General features: G+C 43.3%; 2 protein-coding genes across 2 annotated transcripts in view; both read left to right on the top strand.

Moving 5' to 3' along the window:
- LOC146830224 (uncharacterized) overlaps positions 1–4,343 on the top strand; it is a 37,059-nt gene extending 32,716 nt beyond the window's left edge. The window contains exon 2 of the mRNA XM_085604436.1: positions 1,204–4,343. Within this exon, the coding sequence (XP_085460562.1) occupies positions 2,173–3,132 (960 nt within the window). The 5' untranslated portion in view covers positions 1,204–2,172 and the 3' untranslated portion in view covers positions 3,133–4,343. The remainder of the gene's footprint in view (positions 1–1,203) is intronic.
- The window catches only part of LOC146830223 (uncharacterized), a 136,276-nt gene that overhangs the window by 32,721 nt on the left and 80,175 nt on the right, over positions 1–23,380 (top strand). The window lies entirely within an intron of this gene.

Below are 23,380 nucleotides of genomic sequence, written 5' to 3'. Positions count from 1 at the left end.
GTCGTGCTCAGTCTTAGGGAGGTGACTTTTTGCCCAGCAGTCAGTTGTGGTGAGCATGATCAGTGGATTCTGGCAGGGGCGAGTGTAACTCTCCCAGATCCCACTGAACCTTTATCACACCTCTTACCCCAACCCCTATTCCCTTGGAACAGCATGGTGTTATTGTGGGGGAACACCTTCAGGACAAGATTGCTGGTGGGTGTGAGTGTGCTTCCTAAGGGGTATAGCTTACTGTACAAGGCTGGGGATGCTCTCATGGTCCTGGATTCTTATCTTGCGAGAGAAAGATGTTGTCTACCGTTCATCACCAGGCCTTGGCTGTCTTGAATCCCACATGTGCTCTGCGAGGTCGGGCTGCCTGTGTTGGGATCATAAATAATTCTTGGCTTTGTACTCCCATGTATGCTTGTGTGATATATGATTCACTGATGTGTGTCTTTTACTAGTAGTGGGTTACTAAATATAGAATATGTTCCTCTAAAGACCATTTGTCCGTGTCTATTCTCTGTTTGTTGTTTCGTGCTTCCTTACCCAGTTAGTCATTGAGTAGAAGTGGAGAAAGATTCTACTGCAACATCTCTATATGGATTTATGAAATGGCATGACACGCCCTCACATCGCTGCTTTATGGGAGAAAACGAACTTGCTTAGGACATTGTAGGTCTGCAATGTTATGAAACAGCTACTTAAATTTTAAATACTGTTAATTTGCTCAGAGAAGTAATCCAATATTACTTGCATTATGGAAGTTTACTTCACAAAGTCAATACGTTTCTAAGGCGGTTCCAGTAGTGCTTTCAGGGATCTGGTATTTGGAGTGTGAGTCATTAGAGGGACGGTTCACACACTCTACTAGTCCTAGAAGTTACTGGTCAATCTTGTGAGTACTAGTGCTGTAGCCAGGCTAGCAACCAGTTAAGTGTCATGTTAAGGGGCACACATTTTTTCAAAACTGAATAGTTCGGTGGAGGCACCAAATAGATCGACTAGTTAACCCCTTGCAATCAGAAAAGTGTACTTTTACATTTATGCTCTGTGACATTAAACCTAAAGATCTTGAGTGCATACCCCGTTGGTTTTCTCCTCCCACCGCCCTCCTTCTCTGCCTTTTCTCATCCAGTTTCTGTATTTTATAGACCCTTTGATGAAAGCAGGTACCTGATTTTATTACCACCATCACAGAGATTTGTTTCTCATTCACAGAATCAAAGAACCTGATAAAGAGACCTGCAACACCCCAGCACCAGAAAAACCCTTGGCATCATCACCAGATGATCAACTGTATCAGTGTGTAGAGTCTGAGAAAACCCTCATCTGGAGGTTGGACATGGGTACACACCCTATGATGTACTTTCAGGGGAGAAATAAAAAGGCCTAGTGTGTGAAAAAGCTCATGGAGAGCTCATCTTCAAGGACCGTCTTAAAAGATGCACACCATAAATCCTCTTTTTGAGAATACCTGGTGTGAAAACCTTTGGTTCACTCAGCACTCCCACAATTGTAATTCTAATGCGAAATTAGAGCAGTTAATCTGAATATCCTGAGGATAGGTCATACCAGTGTAAGGAGTGTGAAAAAAGCACAACCCCCAGAACATTTCTGTTGAAAAATCAGAGAATGCTTACAGGAGAGAAGATTTAGCTGTATATAGAATGTGGATAAACCTGCACTGAGGGCACTTAGCTGCACAGGCCTCAAATAGTTCATTCTGAGGATGGGTCGTACCAGTATACTGAATGTGGGAAAAGCTCCATTGAACCAAAGAAGCTGTTGAAAGACCAGAGAGTCCATACAGGCGATGAGCGCTATAATTGTTCAGAATGTGGGATTAGCTACACTGAGAATGGCACACTGGTGAAGTAAGAAGATAATCCGTGCTCATGACAAACCTTTACAGTGTAATGAATGTGAGAAACACTTCGCTAAGAAGAAATCACTGTTGTCATATAGTTCATACTGGTTAGAAACCACGTGACTGCACAGAAATTGGAAAAAGATTCACTGGTGACGCATAGGATAATGTGTACTGGTGAGGAGCCCTATCAGTTGACCGAATGTGAGAAAATCTTCACTTAGAATAGCATACAGTACATTCATCAGAGTACCCATTCTGTTTAGAAGCCGTATCACTGTACAGCACGTAGGAAATGCTTCAGTGAGAACGACACATTGATGATGCATCAGACAAGCCATTCCGCTGAGAAACCCTATCCGTGTACGGAATGTGGGAAAAGCTTCATTAAGACATACAGTTTGTTGAAACACCAGAGAGTCCATATTGGAGAGAAACCCTTCTACTGCACAGAATTTGGAAAAAGGTTCTCTCAGAAGGTCACACCGTTGAATCATCAGAGAATCCACACTGGTGAGAAACCCTATCATTGCACAGAATGCGGGAAAAGCTTTACTGTGAAAAGCAATTTGTTAATACATCAGAGAATCCACACTGGTGAGAAACCCCATCAGTGTACAGAATGTGAGAAAAGCTTTACTCAGAAGGGTACGCTGTTGAGGCATCAGAGAATCCATACTGGTGAGAAACCCTATCGGTGTATAGAATGTGGTAAAAGCTTTACTGAGAATGGTACGCTATTGAGCCATCAGAGAATTCATACTGGTGAGAAACCCTATCATTGCACAGAATGCGGAAAAAGCTTTACTGTGAAAAGCAAATTGTTGATGCATCAGAGAATCCACACTGGTGAGAAACCTTATCAGTGTACTGAATGCCAAAAAAGCTTTACTCAGAATGGTGCGCTGTTCACTCATCAGAGAATCCACACTGGTGAGAAACCCTATCACTGTACTGAATGCGGGAAAAGCTTTACTCAGAAGGGTACGCTGTTGAGGCATCAGAGAATCCATACTGGTGAGAAATCCTATCAGTGTATAGTATGCAGGAAAAGATTTACTGTGAATGGTACACTGTTGAGGCAACCGAGAATCCACACTGGTGAGAAAATGCATTTGTGTACTGAATGTGGGAGAGGCTTCACTAAGAAGAAAGCTATACTAATACACAGTTTTATCTTAAGGCCTCAAATAACCCTCACTGGTGAGAAACCATATGCGTGCAAAGAATATGAGGAAAGCTTCACTGATAAGAAATCGCTGTCGGCGAATCCATACTGATAAAAAACCTTTACATTGTTCCGATCTAGGAAAAGCTTCACTCTGATACCAGATCAGACAATGCATTGTGGCAAACATGAGAAAAGCTTCACAAGAATGCAGATATTGTAAAATAATCAGAGAATCTGTTCATTGTAGAAATCTCCAAGCCCAGAATGTGGAATACTAGTGAAGCAAGGGGACTTGAAATATATCCGTATTTGGGAGATTGAATGGATAGAAAAGCAAATCCAGAAGACCAATTCAAAATGCATTGAGTCCTCTCTTTCACCATACGTATTCTATTATTTGACAATTTCTTTATATTATAAACTTTGCCATCTTGCCCTGCACAGGGATACATGACTGGTAAATATAATTTTGTGCAGATTTGTTGAAATTAGAATGGCAAAGATCATCTTCGCCATGGTGTCAGATCAAGAGCTTTTTTAAAGTCCATTTTACCCCATTCACTTGCTTTCTAAGATTCCCTCGCCATGACAACTGTTTGTCCTTTTTAAAAAAAATACTTTTATCATAAATTAATATGCACAAATGTAGACACACACCTGTGAAAATAAATGTTATTTGCAGCAAAAAAGCATTTCTTACTGTGACAAAATTCCATGTTTTAGCCTCCGTGCAATGTGACTGACGTGACTAATTCTCGTGAGAAAACATAATGGCGTATGAATGTCCTTAACATCTAATATGCTGTTTATTATCATTGTTTGTTTTTTTAAAGACATTTTTATTTCATGAGTAGGTGAAATACTATACTGTTTGGTTATTTGTAGTGCAAGAACAAAAGCAATGCTTAATTTTGTAGTTGGGTGAGTTTTTTTTTTTGCAGGCCCCACCCCTGTATACTTTGTCCTACTGTTGCAGGATTTAGTGCTGTGTAATGATTCTGTAGTGCCTGTGGACCCTGCATTGAACTTTTTCACACCTTTATTTCTGGCTTCAATTCAATTGAATTCTCTTCCCTCCATTATACTTGTTTTAAAGTTTTGTTTTTAAAGTGTGCTTGTCTTTGTAAATATTGTGACACATTGTTTTGTCTTATATGGTTCCTTAATTTTAATTGTGGTCTATATACATGTTGTATTGTACTTTTATATGTATGTTGTATTATACACTGTTTTTGTATGCTTTAATTCCGCCACAGAGAGTGGACTAAATGCGTTGACTGTTTCTATACTAAACGAATAAAGAATACATGATGAACATCATGGATGGGATGGACTAATTTACTGTGGAAACTTACATCTGTGGTGCACTCCACACTTGGGATTGGTTGTTTTAGAGGGTTATGTAAGTGAGTGGCACAATAAGTCCTGCAGGCCCAGTAGTAGCATTTAATTTATAGGCCCTGGGTACATGTAGTACTTCTTTACTATGGACGTATGAGTAAATTAAATGTGCCAATTAGTGTAAGCCAGTTTTACCTTGTTTTAAGGTGCAAGCACTTTAGCATTGGCTACCAGCAATAAAGTGCACAGTGTCCTAAGTCCAACAAAAGCTAATTTCAGGAAAATGGAGGGGATCAGGAAAACATTTGGTGGAAGAGCACACCAAAGGCTGTCTGGTCTAATGTATTCTCCGCAGCTGAAAGCTGTGATAGCTACCCACCCTCCTGGTAGTTCTGAATAAACCATCTGCTTTAGAGTGGTCAGACTTAGGGCGATGTTTCACTGTAAAGTCTCCTGTAGGGAGTTGGACCACCTCAACAGTTTAGGATTCTCAACCCTCCTCTGCATGAACCATTTAAGGGGCATGTGGTCTGTCTAAACTCGGAAGTGCGTCCCAAACAGGTATGATCTCAGCTTCTTCAATACAAAGGCCACAGCAAAGACTTCTCTCTTAATAGCACTCTGCCTCCTGGAGAATAACCACCTATTTATGAACGCTACAGGTTGGTCTAGTCCCACCTCATTTAGCTGTATGATCACAGCTCCTATAATAATAAAGGGCATTTGTAAAGCGCACACCTACCTCAAAAGAGGTGTCCCGGCACTAAAGCAGGTCAACAAAGAAGCAGAACCGGGCCACTAATCCCCTAGCTTAAAGAGCCAAGTTTTCAGTGTCTTTCTGAACTCCTGTTCAGAGTTTACCATGCGTAAATGGGGAGGCATGTCATTCCACAGTTTGGTAGTCCCCACCTTGAACGACCTACCCCCCTGCCTACCTTTGGAGAAGAGGGGGACAGTGAGGTACCGACGGTGATTGGATCTTAAGAACCGCGCTTGGTGGTATGGGTGAAGTCTTTTCCTCTGGTAGCTGGTGTCCCTGCCTTGGATGGCACGAAACTCAATCGTTAGGGCCTTGTTCTCCTTGTTATCCTCCTGGCGACTGGGAGCCAATGGAGTTGTTTGAGGTGCGGGGAGATATAATGGCGCAGTGGGACCTTACGAACAAGCCTTACTGCCACGTTCTGCACCATTTGCAAGCTTCTGATCAGATACCTAGGCAAGCCCAGGTAGAGACCGTTAGCGTATTCCAGGTGAGAGGTCACGGGGGCATGAACCGTGGTCCTTCGGCTTTCTTCCGGTAGGAAGTCCAGGAATTTTCTGATGGTTCTCATCTTTCCAAAACAGGCAGCAGAGACTTGTCGGACTTGGGCCAAAAAGGTAAGGTCTTTATCCCACCTGACACTTAGGTTTTTGACCGAGTCCTTGGGTACAGGAGGGGCGCCAACTTCTCCAGGCCATCTTAGGCCTGCGGGTGGAGGGGAAGCTTGGTTAAAAAACATAAGACCTCTTTTTTTTTTTTTTTTTAATCGTAGTTGACTTTTAAGAAGTTATCGTTCATCCAGAACGCTATTTCTTTAACAGTCTCTGAAGGACTCGAAAGCTGCAACAGAGTGATCTTTAAAGGGAAACACCAGCTCTGTGTCATCTGCAGAGGATATCACCTTGACCCCCCTCCTAGCAATAAGAGCTGCCAGTGGAGTCAGGTAAATATTAAAAAGTAGCGGGCTCAAGCCAGAGCCTTGAGGAACTTCACATCTGAGAGGTTTCACAGATGAGGTGTACGGGCAGAGAAAGACTTGTTGGCCGCGGCTGTAAAGATAGGAGGTAATCCACTCCAATGCCGTCCCCTGGACGCCTATCTGTTTCACTCTTTCTAGCAGGATTGTGTGTGACACAGTATCGAACGCTTGTGAGAGATCGAGGAGCACTAGCATAGCCAATGAGACTCCATCCACAGATAGGTGGATGGAATCTGCTACTTCGAGTAGCCCAGTTTCCGTGCTGTGCCAGATTACGAATCATGAAGCAGCTTTTGGCTTTCACAAAGTTAGCTAGTTGAAAATGGGCCAGTTTTCCTAGTATTGGCCGGAGCCAATAGTAGGGAAATAGGCCTGAAGTTGCTGGGTACTTCTGGGCCAGCGTTGGCCTTCTTCAGGATAGGTAATGGGGAGGCATGCTTCTAAGTGGAAGGGAAGATCCCGGACTGAAGTGAGGTATTTCAGATGTGATTCGGGACAGGGTTAAGCCAGTCGGCTAGTAGCCTGAGCTGCCGAACTAGGCAGGAGTCCCCGGGCGACCCGGATTTGCATTTCCGCAGTTCGGCCAGAGACACCATGGAAAAGGAAGCATAAACCGGTATGCCTTGTTCTGAAGCATCTGTCTGCACAATGAATTCTTTGGAGAAATCAGGAGCATTGAGTACAGGTGCTGTACACACAGCCTCCTTAAGGATATCAAAGGCTTTGTGGCTGGCCTCAGTCCAGATCACCTTCTTGGGCAGCTTCTTTGATGTCAGCTCAGTTAAGCGGCAACCGTAGTGCCAAAGCCCTTAATATTCTTCCCAGAGTATCTAGTGAGACTCAGGAAGCCAGCACCTCAGTCTGAGTTTTAGGTGGTTCCCAGGTCAGGACAGTCTCATTCTTGGCTTGGAAGAGCTTCATCTTGCCCCCCACCCACCAGGTGCCCCAGATACACCATAGATCCCTGCCCTATCTAGCACTTGCTGGCATTGATAGTCAGGCCAGCCTGTTGCAGAGCCTGTAGCACCTCCTGTAGGTGGAGCAGGTGATTTTCCCAGCTGAAGATAGATATGTCATCAGGTAGGCGGCCTGAATGCCTCCATCCCAGCCAGGACCATGTTGACCATCCTCTGAAAGGTGGCAGGATCATTCTTTAACCCAAAGGTCATCACTCTGATTTAGAAGTGGCTCTCGGGGGTGGAGAATACTGACCTCGCTTTAGCCCCCTTGGTTATGGCAACTACCAGTACCCACAAGTCGTATCACGTACTGAGTAGCTCTCAACCTATTTATGAGCTCATCGGCTCGGAGGATGGCATGAGCATCAGTGTTGGTAATTGAGATGAGACCCTTATAATCCACATAGTTCTCGCCGGCGGTGCCTGGTAGGGCGGCTTTAGGTTACAGCACCATTGGGCTGGCCCGTCGACTATTGGAGTGCCCAATCATTCCCAATTCAAGAATCTTGGACACTTCTCCCTTGATGCTAACCCACACCTTGTCAGACAGTCTGTACATTTTGTTCTTTAAAGGCATGCTATCCCCAGTATGTATATCTCGAGTAAACAATTATTTAAGCCTAGGGGATGAGGGAGAAGAGGCAGACAAATTGTCCCTGCAACTGCTGACAGTCCCTCTACTGTCTGGGGTCAGGATAGGGAAGAGGTTGTCACCTTCCACTGACCCATCCTACTCCTAAGAAGATGGGAAGTCCGGGAGTGAGAGGTCCTTCTCCTCTTTCACCCCATCATCTCTCAAAAGAAGTATGGTGACATCAGGCTTCTCATAGAGTGGTTTGAGGCAATTATCATGGAGTACCCTTAAGGGATTCCGGAGGGTCTTGAGGTCCACCATGTAGGTGTCTCCTTCACCTCATAATGCCCTGATTGCGGTCTTGGACGGCCCGGAGCTCAACTGCCTCCATAACACACATTCCTTCCAGGCTGAAACGCCAACAGAGTGGCCTTGTGGTCATGCCAGAGCTTCATTGCCTACTGGCTCGCTTCAGATTCTCAGAGGTCTCTTTCCAGAAGCACTGCATCTGGTTCCTAAGAGACAACTTGTAGCTAACTACATTGTGGGACTTCATGGGAGCTGGCTCCCGCCCCTCCTTCACCAGATGAGGTTTCCTAGAAGGGTGGCCATAGAGGAATTTAAAGGGACTGAACCTTGCTCTTTTCTATAACTCCTCCTAGGTGAAAAGAAGGCACGGCAAGAGGACATCCCAATTTCACCTCATGGGCCCTGGTAGTCCCATAAATCATGCCTTTAAGGGTCTTGTTGAAGCCCATTAGTCTGAGGGTGGTAGGGTGTGGAGACTTATAAGTTACTCCACACTCATCACACATTGACTTCATGTATCAGTTGAAGATGGTGGGAGCGTGGAATAGCGTGTGGGAGGTCGAGAAAAGGGATTGGAGCACAAGATTGGGCATCAGTTGCTGGTCTCCTGGGTAGCTATTTGTACACTTGTTTCCTCTGCTCATTAAAGATAGTTATTTGCTGATTGGTGTTGTGGACTCATTCTGAGTACCTTCTTTTGCTACAGTTGACCTACCCCAAAAGGAGTCACCAATACTAATTGACACCAGTGCTTCCTTACCTTCAACAATAACCTCTGAATACCTGAAATGGGTGGAAAAGCATACCCTTCAGAAATCTGCAGTACTACAGAAAAACACCCACTGCGTCCGTACTCTGATCTGTTCTCCAGCTGAAATATATTAGAAGCTGGGTGGTCAACCTTGACACAAATAGATCTGTCCTCAGAGGACACCAAACTGTGTATTCTCAGAGATACCAATTGATTCAATTTCCAATCGCTGCAATCCTGGAATTCTTGGAAATTCCTCAGTTATCACATTACCCTGAACTGATAAAAATCTGCCATCAAAGATATTTTGTGCTTTAGACAATTCTAAAGCTGTACTGCCAATTTCATCAGCTTCTTCAATCTGCTTCCCTGATAGACAATATTTTATCTGTTCATTACACAAATTATTTATCCGTAGAAGAATCTCAAATTTGTCTACATGTTCTGAAAAACATCGTAGTGCAAAAAGACCTGCTTTCAAAGCCAAATAATTTATATGGCACAATCTCTGTTCATCCATTTACCCCCAATGTGTAACCTGTCTAATCTTGCACAGCAATCAAGTTGACTCTCATCCAATTCTACATCCTACTCTGAGGACACACCAAATATAGCTCCTGCATTCTAGGCTTTGAAGTTTTCTAAGCACCATACCAATTCCACTTCTTTTGCCAAAAACAACTAATCGCCGTACTAAGCTCCCTTCCAAAGATGATTCTTTTCAAACTTTGAAGACACTAGTAATGAGGGGGACTGCCTGAATAGAAAGACTGGAGACCCAAAAGTCGACCAAGCATTCTAAAAGAAAAACTGATCCAGAATTAACAAACCATGATTAAATTAACTTTCTTGAAAGAAGACTCAACTGTGTTGGAAACCCAGAAACTCCAATTTTCTGCTTGGGACTATGATTGATTTTTTTCAGATTTATTAGAAAATCCAAACCCTCTAACATATCTGCATATTCTCAAATTATCTACTAATTCTCTCAAATCCTAAGACTTAAGTAGAAAGTTGTTCAGATACATATTCAAATGCACTCCTCACTCGCTCAACCATGCTGCTACTGGTCTCATTTCCTTTGTGAAATACCAGGGTGCTGATGTCATGCCAAAAGGTAAACAGAAGAATTGGTAAAGATGACATCCCATCTGAATTGGAGATAATTCTGACTCGCATAATCCATATGAATCAGAAAATATGCATCCCTCATATCCAGTTTCACTGATCAGTCTCCCCCTTGAAAGATATCCCAGAGTAGTTGATTTACCTCCATCTTGAAATGGTGGTATTCCACAAGCCAATTCAGATCTATCAAATTTATCACTGGACGCCATCCTTTGTCCTTCTTTTCTACTTAAAAAAGTAACTCAGAAAGATTGTTTGACTCTTCTGGCATGTCTACAGCAGTACCTTTGTCCAAAATGTCAGCCACTTCTAAATCCACCAGAGATCTCTGATCCTGTGAGAACTCTACCATGTGTGGTGAATCTGTCCTGTCGCAGATTTCCCACAAATTGAATCGCATAGCCGTTTACAGTTTGCAGCAGATATGGGTCGCCTGTAATCAATTTCCAATTGTCTGGAAACAGATTCAATCTTTCGCTTGCCTTTTCTTGGGAAGAACAAGTGAGAATCTTTATACTTATCCTGGGACACGGTATTGCTCTTCCTCTTCCTGATGGTCCTCTACTCGACCTCCGTCTGTGTGGGAAGAATCATGTATTAGAATGGAATTCATGAAACGCCCTTCTTCCTCCAGAATTATACTGTGACCACTGGAGACCACAGTTTGATGAATGTTTCCTTCCATCGGCCTTTCGAAAACCTCCACTGCCCCCAAAGACTCTCCTTAAGTAACTTTGAGCCTTTTCCAAAGCAGTGAACGTGGAGACTACTTGCCAATTGTCTTCACCAAACAGAAGGCCTGTTGAATGCTCCACAAGTTCCCTCTTAGCAAGCTTGAACAGGTCAGGGTTAATATGCATCGTAAGGGCTTTACATCTCTGACAAATGGAAGCCACATTAGTGGCTCACACTAGACATATAGCTTGTCAGCTCCTTCCAGGCAGAAATTCTACCCGCACCTCTTTCCAATTCGCCACTTCGGTGTTATCCAAGATCCTAGCTAAAGGTCCTACCACTTCAGGAACACGGTCCTTGCACTGCTTTAGTGGGCTATAATATTTTCTTTGGACAGCTACCTAGTGTAAAGAAAAACATTATTAAATCTGACTGTGGGTCTGGAGTTACACACAGCATATTTTCTACCACTAGCCTCAGACATTTTGCCTTCATAACCTTCCTAGCTTCTCTCTCCATGGGCTTTCTCATCGAGAAGACTATGAACTCACTAACATGTGCCAAAGGCCACCACTCTGTACTTCGTGGATGACGAATGTCAACAAGATTAAATATCCACTCAACCAAACTCCAAGCTGTCATTCCAACCCTCTCCTTAAGGGAGATCCAAAACATATTCATCCACCTCATCAAAATAACCTTTACACTCCCTGTAACAAGTACTATTGGCAGCCCTGCTAAGTAGCACGCATCAGGAGTTAGACTAAAGCATTTTGTTGCCTGTATCCACATCACGGCACTAAAATACATTAGTCACGCATATTACAGCTCCCTCGCACTTCAGCTTGCTATGCTTTGCTGCCTGTGTTGTATTCTGTGTACTTAATGTACGTGTGTATTTACTCATTGTAATTACTTTTGCTGTTATTATGATGTGTTGTACATATTATTTCTCTATAGTATATTAGTTGTTCTTACCTATTAGTAGACTGTTCTTTTGGTGCTTTTTCTAGTGTGCTTCTGTCTTGTGTTCCGATTCTGGAACCAAGGTGGCAGCAGTGGGAAGTGGATTGTAGGAAAGACAGGACTATGGATGTTGAGCTTGCTTTTCTGGCTAATTTGATTGAACAAAACCTACATATGTCAATTTACCAACGGCAAGGGAACTATTCATTTGATGGGGCTCTATCACTAAAGCCTTCTCAAGGTCTGTATTTGTTGCTATGGTCACAGTGGCTAGGTGTCAGTCACTGATACTTTGTAATTATTAATTTCCACAGCATGGATTGTCTTTTAAAAACAAATTGAGGAGTTGCCAGTCCCGAGTTCTCCAAGCCACGTGGGTCCAGTATCACTATAACATAAACAAACCGTAAACGCCGGGTCAAACCAATGAGAATCTCTGGCACCATATATTGTTTCCAGAGTCGAATGGCTAGGTTGGAGCTATCAAGTCTTTCCTGCTGTCTGCACCACCCCCGCCCGAACAGGCTAGCAGCAAGCCATCAAGCAGTAAACTTTGTGGTGGTCAAGCGCACCTGAGACAGGATGTTTTCTTTGCCGGGGAGAGCACAGGGTTCTGCTACTCCTTCCTGCCCCAGATCCTAGGTCGTTTCTGCCGGATAATTGTTGTTAACTCTATTTGAGACAATTTGTAGAACACTCACCTGCCCTCAGGTCATGTATTTGGGGGTGGGGTTACATGTCCAGTCCGGTGGGTAGTCCAGTGCACATTTAAACACACAAGTGCCGGTCACCAGCTCTGAATCACTCATTTGAGGACTCCGATGACCGGGACAGACTAGAACCACCTAGTGCAGGGCTCGACAAATCCACGCAACCGCTCGCATTTGCGAGGTAAATTTAATGAGGTCGAGCTATTTTTAGGTCCTACTCGCCCTTTCTGGCAAGTAGGAAAACATACTAACTTTTGTCCTCGGTCTTTGAAAACGGAGAACATGTGACAAGATAACAAGATTTAAAGGCCTTTTTATTGCTCACCAAGCAAATGAGCAATAAAGATGCCTTTAAATCTTGTTATCTTGTCACATTTGCTCCGCTTTCAGAGACGGAGGTTAAGTAGGTTACTGTTAGGTCGAGGAGATTTTTCAAGGTACTAGACCTGCAGGACTAGTACCATTTTTCAGATTTTTCGAGAAGTGTAACACCTGTAGCAACCATACAAGCTGCTGGCCTCTCTGAGTCCGTTCTAAGCACAGAACCATAGGTGCATGTGTAGCAGATCTCCCCCCAAGGAGCTGCAATCGGGCCTACAGGTGAGAAATTGAGTCGTACAGCCTGGTGACCTCTGAAGTGGCAGAAACAACAATCGGGATAATGGGGTCACACGAAGGATGAAGGAAGTGAGGGTAGTAGAACAACTGCCAAGTTATGGAGCAAAACCTCAAGGGGAAGGGGGAATCGTGGGGGAAAGTAGAACGTGCAAAGAGCAGTTGCGAGTTGAAATAGAAAGACACCACTATGGTGGTATAGGGGGGTGGCAGGAGTCCTTTCTACAGTAGGAAAGCGAGGCCTGCTGATTTGGCCACAAACTGAAATCAGATAATAATCCCAGGGTTTTGGGGGGGGGGAGAGGGGCTTAAGGCAAAAACACAGCTGTGTGATAGGCAGTAACCCCATTGAGACTGTAGGAAAATTGTGAGCCTAACAACCTACTGCAAAGCGGTAGAGAATAGTGAACCTGGAGGTTAACAGTAATGATTCAGGTATTATGGCTACCAAGCTAAAACAAGAATTTGTGGGGAGAGGAAGCAGGATGGTTGCAGGAGATGGTGTTTACATTTGTTGTTTGTGGGGTTTAATAAAAGAGTCTTCAGCCTACTTCTGTCTGTGACTCTTGGAATCCACAAAGTAGAGACGAGTGCCACAGGAATCAATGTAAGCATGTTTGGAAGAAGAAAGACATAATATTAGCGCACATGTAATTAGGAACTCTGCAGCTTTCTCCAAGGCGAAACGGGTGTATGTGGCCATTCGTAAGAATATAATATCTACTTTGTTTTCCAGCAGCTCCAAGTGAGGTATTTTGGGCTACGTTTCACGGTGGCGGTTAACAGTGGCTCTATGTTAGTGACATGAGTCTGACGCACGTGCCACTGCATGTTACTGGGACAGTTACTTGGGTGTCCGTGATGTGCAGGTTAACTGTCCCACCTGCAGTACACATCTAGACAACTGATTGTGCATAGTGGGGAATGCAGTGGAGCACGCAAGGGTCACGTTGCATACAATGCGTGCCGTCATTTTGGTTTCGGTGATTACCTAATCTTGGGCAAATTACGCGGCTGGGTGAGACATAGTTCAAACTACAAGTATAACATGTGGAGGCTTCTCTTTCTTCAGGCTGGTTACACCAAAGGACCAGTGCTAAGTGCATCTTTGAATGAGGTAGCACAGGGCAGTCCGTCTGCGGAATGAAGGTACACCAGTTTTTGGAGGAATTATTTGGAGTAATATTCAGCCGATGGGAAGTTGTTTAATCCTGGTGACTGATTGGAAGTTGTTATCCCTGGTAATTGCAAAGCCTGGAATGAACATATTGGAGATTGATTTTGGGAAAGTGCTCCTAGCAAATCTTTCTGCATTGTTGGAGATTATTAACTGTTAAAATGTGTGCATCACAGGGCTACATGTTGATGCCACCTATTCCATTTTTAGGTCTCGGGACCATCCGGTCGGCAGACCGGAAGTCCGGAGATTTAATGACTTGGGAGAAGAGGGGCTTGAACCCGCCCCTCTTCTGCCCTGTTCTCCATTGGCTGGCCTCGTAAATGCTGGCCAGCCACTGGAGAAGAGGTCCCGTCACTCCGATTAGGCCCTGTCCTTTTCGGATCGGGGGGCGTGTTTTTTGCGAAAAGTCTCAGGGAGGAGACAACAGCAAAACACGCCCCCGAATCCGAAAAGGACACTGCCTTTCTCCGAGGCAATGCTCTGCCTCGGAGAAAGGCGGTGGTGTTCCTGGCGTCCTCTCCCCCTGCTGTTGGCTCCACACATGAAAGTAGATTGGCGTGTCAATTTGCATTTTCTGCGCTATCTAAAAAGCGGCATCGGACTGCTCGGCGTGGATGTGCCTGGAGGGATTCGGTTTGGTGTGTTGTGATGCACGAGGCTCTTCGCTCGCAATGGACACGCAAAGATTACAGTCTTGTTTTAAAATCAATCACCTGCAGTTTGCATCTAGGCGGAAAAGGCACTGGTTCGTGAAGTTGAACCTCATCTGCCATCGACCAATGAGCGTTCACTTCCCTGTTTCTGTTTGAGCTACACTGCCCTTGAATGTTTTATCCGATGGCATGTAGTTTAAACTGTAAAACCAGGAGAATTGCATTTCCTCTGCATAGGTCAGAGGCACTGGAATTATGCAACTTTAAAGCAGCTGTGTTTCTCGCATAATTATGGATCGGCCTGATAAAGCCATGTAATTCATCACCTATGGCAAAATCTGTAGATTTCCACAAAAACGAATTTGCAAAGGTTAACTGTCCACCTTTCTGATGCTTGTTGGTATATTTAGGGGTTATACTAGTACTAAAGGGGTGAAACCAATGCTTAAACAGTGCTCACAAGTTTAAAAATGGCGAAATAATAAAGTCATTAATACTATCACAAAATGTGCCCTGTTGCGCCTAACGATTTTCCTTTTCTTGACACATAATCGTCACCACAGGGCCTACGAGTGCCGTACGCCATGACAAAGTTTTCCACCTGATGTCTAGCAGGGAAACAGAAACAAATTGATTTTAAAGCCAAAGACAAAAACATAACCCGTCACTTGGGGCCAGTGTTGGGCCTCAGATGAACAGAAAGGGAAACTCTTCAATGTGCAGCAACAATAAGCCCTAGTTAAAAAAAACCACTATTTTTCACGGAATGATTCAAAATAATACAAAATGATACTTTAACTTCCAACAAAAAGAAAGGCATTTTATTGCATTCATTGGGACCCGAAATGGTCAGGGAATATAATCAAATGGCGAAGGAGAGGACTGGGGATGAGGTGGATGTGTATGCAAATGCTTTAGATGATTTGAATTCATATTATTATCCTACTGTCTGCTTGGCCATCGATAGGTATATGTTTTTTAAAAGGAAACGGGAACAAAAAGAGGTCCATACATGACTACATATTAGGTTTATGGAAGTTAGCCAAACCCTGTCGTTTTGGAGGTTTGCAAGATGAGCTGATACGAGATCAAGTCATTATGTGTTCTAAGTATAGATTCATCCAAGAAAAGTTATGGGTGGATGGTAAAGGTGCATTGAAAGATGTGATGACAACTGTCAGGAAGGGTGAAATCTCAGAGAGATGTTGAAAAGCTATGAGTGAGTTAGAAAGGAATGTGGATGTTGTGGGCAGAGTTAAACTGAAGGGAGAACCACTGATATTGAATGATGGTAGTAGTGATTCAAGGAAACAGGCTGATCAGGAGAAAAAGAAAGGTGCTGGTGTGACACGTTCTAGGCGTGGAAGTAGAAAACTTTGTTAAGAGAAAAAAAAGCTAAAGTGTTGTGGTGTGATTTGGCATTTCTTAAGGGTGTGTAACAAAACTAATAAACACAAGGATTAAGTGTATGAATAAGGAACAGGAACTAAATACTTCAGAAAGTGAGGAAATTTGCAATGGCAGTTGTGCTCTACATGTGCTCTACATGTGAAGGAGGGTGTGCAGCAACAATAAGCCCTAGTTAAAAAAAACCACTATTTTTCACGGAATGATTCTAACCGATGTCTTGGAGCAGGTTATAGCTAGGGTGACCAACTAACATGGGTGCAAATTCAGGACGGTGAGTGTAAACATTCAGGACAAAGGGTCAAAATACAGGACAATAATTCAGGACAGGAGGTCAAAATTCAGGACAAAACTTCGGGACAAAAGGTACGTTTTACAGACACATCAAAGGAGGTCGCGCAATAGAATATAATTAAACCCATCCATATCCAAACATATTTAATCATTTGCAAACCTATCCATCATGTATCCTTTTATCCATCATTTCACTCATCCATCCCTCCACCCACCTTTTCACTCATCCATCCATTATCCATCCATCCATCCTTTCACCCTATCCATTAGTACACTCATCCATCCACTCTTCCACCCATCCATTCACTCATCCATCCAGCCTTTTATACTTTCACCCATCCAGCCATCCTTTCACTCACTCATCCATCCACCCAGTCACTCATCCTTCCACCCATTCACCCTTTCAGTCATCAATCCATCCTCCCTTTCTGTCTCCATCGACCCTTTCACTTAGCCATCCTTCCTTCCACCCATCCATCTACTCATTCACTCATGAATCCATCCATTGACCCTATCAGTCATCCATCCACCCTTTCACTCCTTCACTCATCTATCCATCCATTTGTCCATCTACCCTCCCTTTCACTCCCTCATCCATCCTTTCATCCACCCGCTCACTCATCTGCCCAGCCATTCACCCTTTTACTTATCAATTTATCCATCCATCCATCCATCCATCATTTCACTCATCCATCCACCCATTAACTCACCCATCACCCACCCATTCACTCATCCATCCATCCATCTATCCTTTCACTCTTCCATCCACCCTTTTACCCATCGATCTACCCTTCCACCCATACATACATCTTTTTACAGTTTTTCTCATCCATCCTTCCACTCACACATCTACCTCACTCTCTATCTCACTACCTCACTATCTACCTCACTCTCTCACTACCTCACTCTCTATTTCAATACCTCTCTCTCTCTCTCTCTATCTCACTACCTCACTCTCTCTCTGCTAATGCAATAGGTATCACATATGCAAAAAAAAGCTAATGCCAATAGAAATGACAATGCCATTTATTTAGGGATACAAAAATGATTAAAAAAAAACAATGAGCAATACCAATAGCTCTACCTATAATGTTGCCGAGACCATTGCATTGTAAATGCTTGTTGCCAGATTCAGGGGGATCAGCCATTAAGTGGCATGAGTGGAAGGAGTACTTTGTTAACTATATGGAAATAATACAAAATGATACTTTAACTTCCAACAAAAAGAAAGGCATTTTATTGCATTCATTGGGACCCGAAATGGTCAGGGAATATAATCAAATGGCGAAGGAGAGGACTGGGGATGAGGTGGATGTGTATGCAAATGCTTTAGATGATTTGAATTCATATTATTATCCTACTGTCTGCTTGGCCATCGATAGGTATATGTTTTTTAAAAGGAAACGGGAACAAAAAGAGGTCCATACATGACTACATATTAGGTTTATGGAAGTTAGCCAAACCCTGTCGTTTTGGAGGTTTGCAAGATGAGCTGATACGAGATCAAGTCATTATGTGTTCTAAGTATAGATTCATCCAAGAAAAGTTATGGGTGGATGGTAAAGGTGCATTGAAAGATGTGATGACAACTGTCAGGAAGGGTGAAATCTCAGAGAGATGTTGAAAAGCTATGAGTGAGTTAGAAAGGAATGTGGATGTTGTGGGCAGAGTTAAACTGAAGGGAGAACCACTGATATTGAATGATGGTAGTAGTGATTCAAGGAAACAGGCTGATCAGGAGAAAAAGAAAGGTGCTGGTGTGACACGTTCTAGGCGTGGAAGTAGAAAACTTTGTTAAGAGAAAAAAAAGCTAAAGTGTTGTGGTGTGATTTGGCATTTCTTAAGGGTGTGTAACAAAACTAATAAACACAAGGATTAAGTGTATGAATAAGGAACAGGAACTAAATACTTCAGAAAGTGAGGAAATTTGCAATGGCAGTTGTGCTCTACATGTGAAGGAGGGTGTGCTGAGTTTGAGTGGGAAGTCTCGTGATAAGCCAGTTTGTGAGATGCACATTGCAGGTGTGGGCATAAATATTGTGGCGGATTCAGAGTCGATGTACGCAATTGTGAATCACGATGTGTGGAAACGTTAGAGTCAAGTGATGTTAACATTTTTATAAGGGATCATATTATATGATGGATTCTCATTGGGTTACCATTGAATTTAAGGGTAGGAAAGTTGTTTGTTGCAGAAAATGGTCTTTTTGGTTTGGGTTTCATTGATCAGAGGTATTTGGATATTTTTCTGGATCCAAATAGCCAGGAACAAGTCTTTGTGGTGAATGAAAATGTTGATGCAGGGAATAAGTAGAGATGTGAATTTCCTAAGGTGTTTAATTGGTTTCCAAAACAAGATTGTTTTGAAGAATGGTGAGTGTCCTGTGATCCACTAAGTATAGAATATTCCTGTTTTGATTTGAAAGGTAGTTGAACAGGAATTAGAGAAGCTATGTGAGCAGGGTATGACTAATTAGTTAAGTCTTCAGATTGGATCTCTCCTGTTGTGGTGGCACGCAAAGCTAATGGGAAAATCTGACTGTGTATTGATTTGCATGATCTCAACAGGAATATATTGGTGGACAAGTTCCCTTTGCCAAAAATACATCTACTGCCATCTAAAATAAAGGGTAGTAATTGGTTTTCAACTATAGACCTGTCGTCAGCCACTCTATTAGAAAATTGAGAGACTTACTGCTTTCATCATACTGGTGTGATGTTTTAAAATTGAAAGAATGCCTTTTGGTTTGGCATCTCATGGAAAAAATGAGGGTTGCCCGGGTACTCCGACTGCATCTGGACAAGGGATATACTCTGGAAACGAACAGTGATGCAGAGGAACTGATACATATACACTTCTATTGGGGGAAAACACAAATTAGTCCCTATCAATCAGTCCTCAATCTCTACAATTATTTCCTTTATACCAAACCAATACACACTCCAAAAGTGATTGTTAAAGCATATATTTGATCTTTTTTGTGTCGCTGAACACACATAAGGATACATACAAGACATGCATATAAATACAAACGTATAAAAATAACCAATCCTTCCTACCCGTTGTCTTTACATATGGATGCTAAAATTAAACACATAATTCAAAAACAGCAATCCTAGATAAAAGTAGGTAGTCCATTACACACTCTAGGGAAACAATCAACCCTCCAGAAAAGTCTAATCACAATCTTTTATATTTATCACAATCTATCAGACTCCTCCATGATGAAAAGTCGACGCGTTTCGGCCCTTTCATTAGGGCCTCATCAGGACAGGGTATACAAGAAATGTCAATGCTTAGGTCCTAACCGAGGGAGACTCAATCACAAATTACTTGTGAATCCACGGGTTCTTCAGTCTGTGCGAAAAACAGTATTGTCACTTGAAAACTGTGAGGGAGTAGGCATTTATGTCCCTTCACACTACATGGAAAGAGTCACTTCTATATGGCGAATGTCCCATATGTAGAAGTTTGGACTTCGTAAAGAGTCTACAAAGCCACTCATCCTGCTCAGTGTGCTGTAAATGAAACGACCAAGTGGGTGGCTGCTCAAGCAACGGCGTCCTTCGTGCTCTCGGCGGCGTCCTCTGTACTCTCAACAGCGTCCTCCGAATCGAATACAGAGATATCTGACGACACTTGGCAAAGAGCAGCTAAATCTTCAATTTATGTCGGCTATGAGAAGATTACGTATAAAATATTGACTTGCTGGTATCTTGCACCCCTTAGACTAGTGACAATGTTCGCGGGGTTGGATTTGTGCTAGAAGTGGTGGGGTGAGGGGCACCCTCATACATACATGGTGGTCATGCCCAGTGATCCAGACATTCTGGGTTGAGATCCAGAGCACAGTACAGACCATTATCACATTCAACTTCCACTTGAACCACTAACGATTCTCTTGGGCGATCCAGGGACCAACTGAATCTTTCCCACAACGACCCGTCAGGGCCGTCAACTCGTCCATAGACTCCTTGTGGCACGACTATGTGTGGCACAGATGTGGAAGTAACCACCTCCTCTTTCTTTAAATGTGGTGGGGAAAGATTTGGTCCATCTATGCTGGGGATATATTGGCTGTTTTTCATCCAAGACCGGATGGCAAAATTCAATGCTATATGCTGCCCCTTTTACTACTCTCATAGGCAGGAGAGATTCATATGGCAATGTCTAAAACAATACACACATCTGACATCCACATTACGTCTTCTTGCAACCCTGAAGAAGGATCTGTTGTAATGTAATTTTCATGTGAATGACCAAGGTGGTGTAGTATGTTGAATTAATTTCCTCATTACATCTAGGTGCAAGTGATCTGCTTTTCCCGTAAATTTTGAGCAAGGATTATTATTCCTAGCGGAATTGTACGATTTGTCAGGTTTACTTGTTTTCTATTGAAAAATGCAAACTAAAATGTTTTAATAAATAAAAAAAAAGGGTCTTACAGGGGAATTTCATAAATGCAAGTTTGCTACACATACAGTTAATTACTTGGGTCATGAGATTTGTAACCAAGGAATTAAACCCAAACTTGAATTGATTGAAGCTGTGAAAAATGTTATGTTATTAAGTATGTATAGCGCTCGAATACCTTTGGGTGTCTTGGCGCTGCCTTGAGCAGAAGAACTAGATGAAACATTACCGAGCTGAGCTAAAGCATAAAAAGCAATGTTTTCAAGGCCTTTCTAAACTGCGAGAAGTTTTCAGAACATTTGAGTTTCAGGGGAAGAGAGTTCCACAATTTGGCAGTACCCACGACAAAGCTTTTGCCACCACAGGAAGATTTTATAAATGTAGGGACCATCACGTTCTTCAAAGTTAGTGAACGAAGAGCTCTGGGGGGAATATACTAGCAAAATGTTTGAATAAAGTATTCAGGTCTAATGTTGTGTAATGCCTTAAAGGCAATACACAGGGCTTTGAAAGCAATCCTTCTCTTTAAGGGAAGCCAATGACGTTTGTGTAGTGCTATGGAGCCAGACTGATATCTGAGAAGAGTGAAGGCTAGCCGAGCTGCTGCATTTTGTAAAACTTGGAGTTTGGCAAGAAGATTTTACTGTATATTAAGGTATAAACCACTGCAGTAATCTAGTTTAGATCAAATCAGAGCTGTTACAACTGATTTTGGGAGAATAGGAGGAATGAAAGGAAACATTTTCCTATAATCTTTACAAGAAAAAAACGAGGAAGCAATTTGATTTACCTGATAAGCAAAAGTGAGTCTTCTGTCAAAAATTACACCAAGGTTTCTAACCTTGTCCACTGGTGTTGGTAGGGGGCCAAGCTCTTGTGGCCACCAGTCAGAACCCCAGAGGCAGGTGTTATTGCCAAAGCAAAGAATCTTTTTTTTCCGGAATTAAGACGGAGGCAGTCTTAGATCATTCAATTGTTTATGCTTATCATGCAGGACTTGAATGCTGATGCCGTGTGTGAAGGAATTGCAGGATCTAGAGATACTGTATGTAGTCTGCAAATGATACAATGGAAAAACCAAAGGATTTTATATGTTTAGCTAGTGGACTTGTGTATAAACTAAATAGGGTGGGACTGAAAGAGGGCCCCCTGTGGCACCTTACCAGGAAGAGTGGAAGAGTTTGAGGTAAAGGGATCTAAGGCAACCAGTTGTTCCCTATTGAAAGAAAAGAAGCAAGAGTGCAGGGACTGAATCCCCAATGCCCAGCTCAAGTACAAAAGCAAAGAGAATGTTGTGATGATGGTGTCGAACACCACTGAGAGATCTAATTAAATAAGAATAAGTTGTCACCTTTGTCAATAATAGTTCTTAGTTTTTCAGTTGCCGCTATAAGGGCTGTCTTAGTGCTGTGTTGATTACGGAAACCGAATTCAGAGGAATCTAGCATGTTGTTCTCATTAATAAAGGTGGATAGTTATAGGTTCAACGCTTCATCAATGATTTTTGCTGGGAGAGGAAGCCGGGATATGGGAAGGTAGTTGTTGAGGTCTAAAGATGAGACCATACTTTTTTTTATGAAAGCAAGAATAGAGGCTTTTTTTCCATACGTTTTGAAAAGTACCTGTCTAGACAATTTCATTAAAGAGAAGTGTCAGCTGTGTAGTAATGATCTCTGCAACTTGGTGAAGGATTTTAGGAGGGCAGGGATCACCTGGAGAACCTGATTTGGAGCTAGATAATAGATTAAAAACTTGATCCGGACTGAGGGGGGCGAAGTTGGAAAGAGACCGTTGGCTGTCAGTTAAGATATCTGGATGTGGGTTATCTGTATGTTGCAAGGTGCTGGCAGGAAAAGCTGAGAAGACATTTAATAATACTTTGGATTGAAAAGTGTCCAAGTAAATCACAAGCCCTTTCTGACCTGCGGTGCCATTGTTGCTGGCCACCCCTCGTTCGGGGCAGGGAGAGGTGACTAGGAGACTGGGAGCCGGGAGAGCTACATCCCCCAGCCTCCCTAGCGGTGCAGCATTCTGCCAACGCCATGGGGCCAGCTGCGCCAGGGGCGCCTACAAATTCCACCAGGGGCTCCCGTAGCGCAGGAAGCCCTTTCTGACCATTGTTGCCGGCCGCCCTTCGTTAGGGGCAGGGAGAGGTGACTAGTAGACCGGGAGAACGACATCCCCCAGCCTCCCTAGCGGTGCAGCGTACTGCTGCCTCCAACGCCATGGGACCAGCTGCGCCTACAAATTCCACCAGGGGCTCCCGCAGCGTGGGACGCGCGCAGGCAGTGCCCGGGCAAAGGGCGGGCCCGTCTACGACAGGAAGCGGCAGGGCTGGGTCACATCCCTTTCGCCCATTCTTGCAATGATTGCCAAAAGGGGTAAGCCTACTTGACTCTCCTGTGGACTACTGCACTGCCTAGGTGCTCCAATTACACCCAGGTTATCATTTGCGAGAGTTGATCTGTCAACTGTTCAATCTTCTGACTGGGGCTGTGACTGTGAGATCACATTATCCAGTGCCGACACTAGCCTGGGTTCCCAAAACATTGGTACTGCTGTATAAATTGAACATCTTGGCAGAAGCCTGGTTACTGTAATATGTGATGGTCGTTTAAAATAGTTTATTGGCGTGGGTGGCG

Source organism: Triturus cristatus, chromosome 5_1 (genome assembly GCF_964204655.1).
Source record: "Triturus cristatus chromosome 5_1, aTriCri1.1, whole genome shotgun sequence".
In the NCBI taxonomy this organism is placed as follows: Eukaryota; Metazoa; Chordata; class Amphibia; order Caudata; family Salamandridae; genus Triturus; species Triturus cristatus.
The sequence above is the reverse complement of the archived record's forward strand: the minus strand, read 5'-3'. Positions and strand labels throughout refer to the sequence as shown.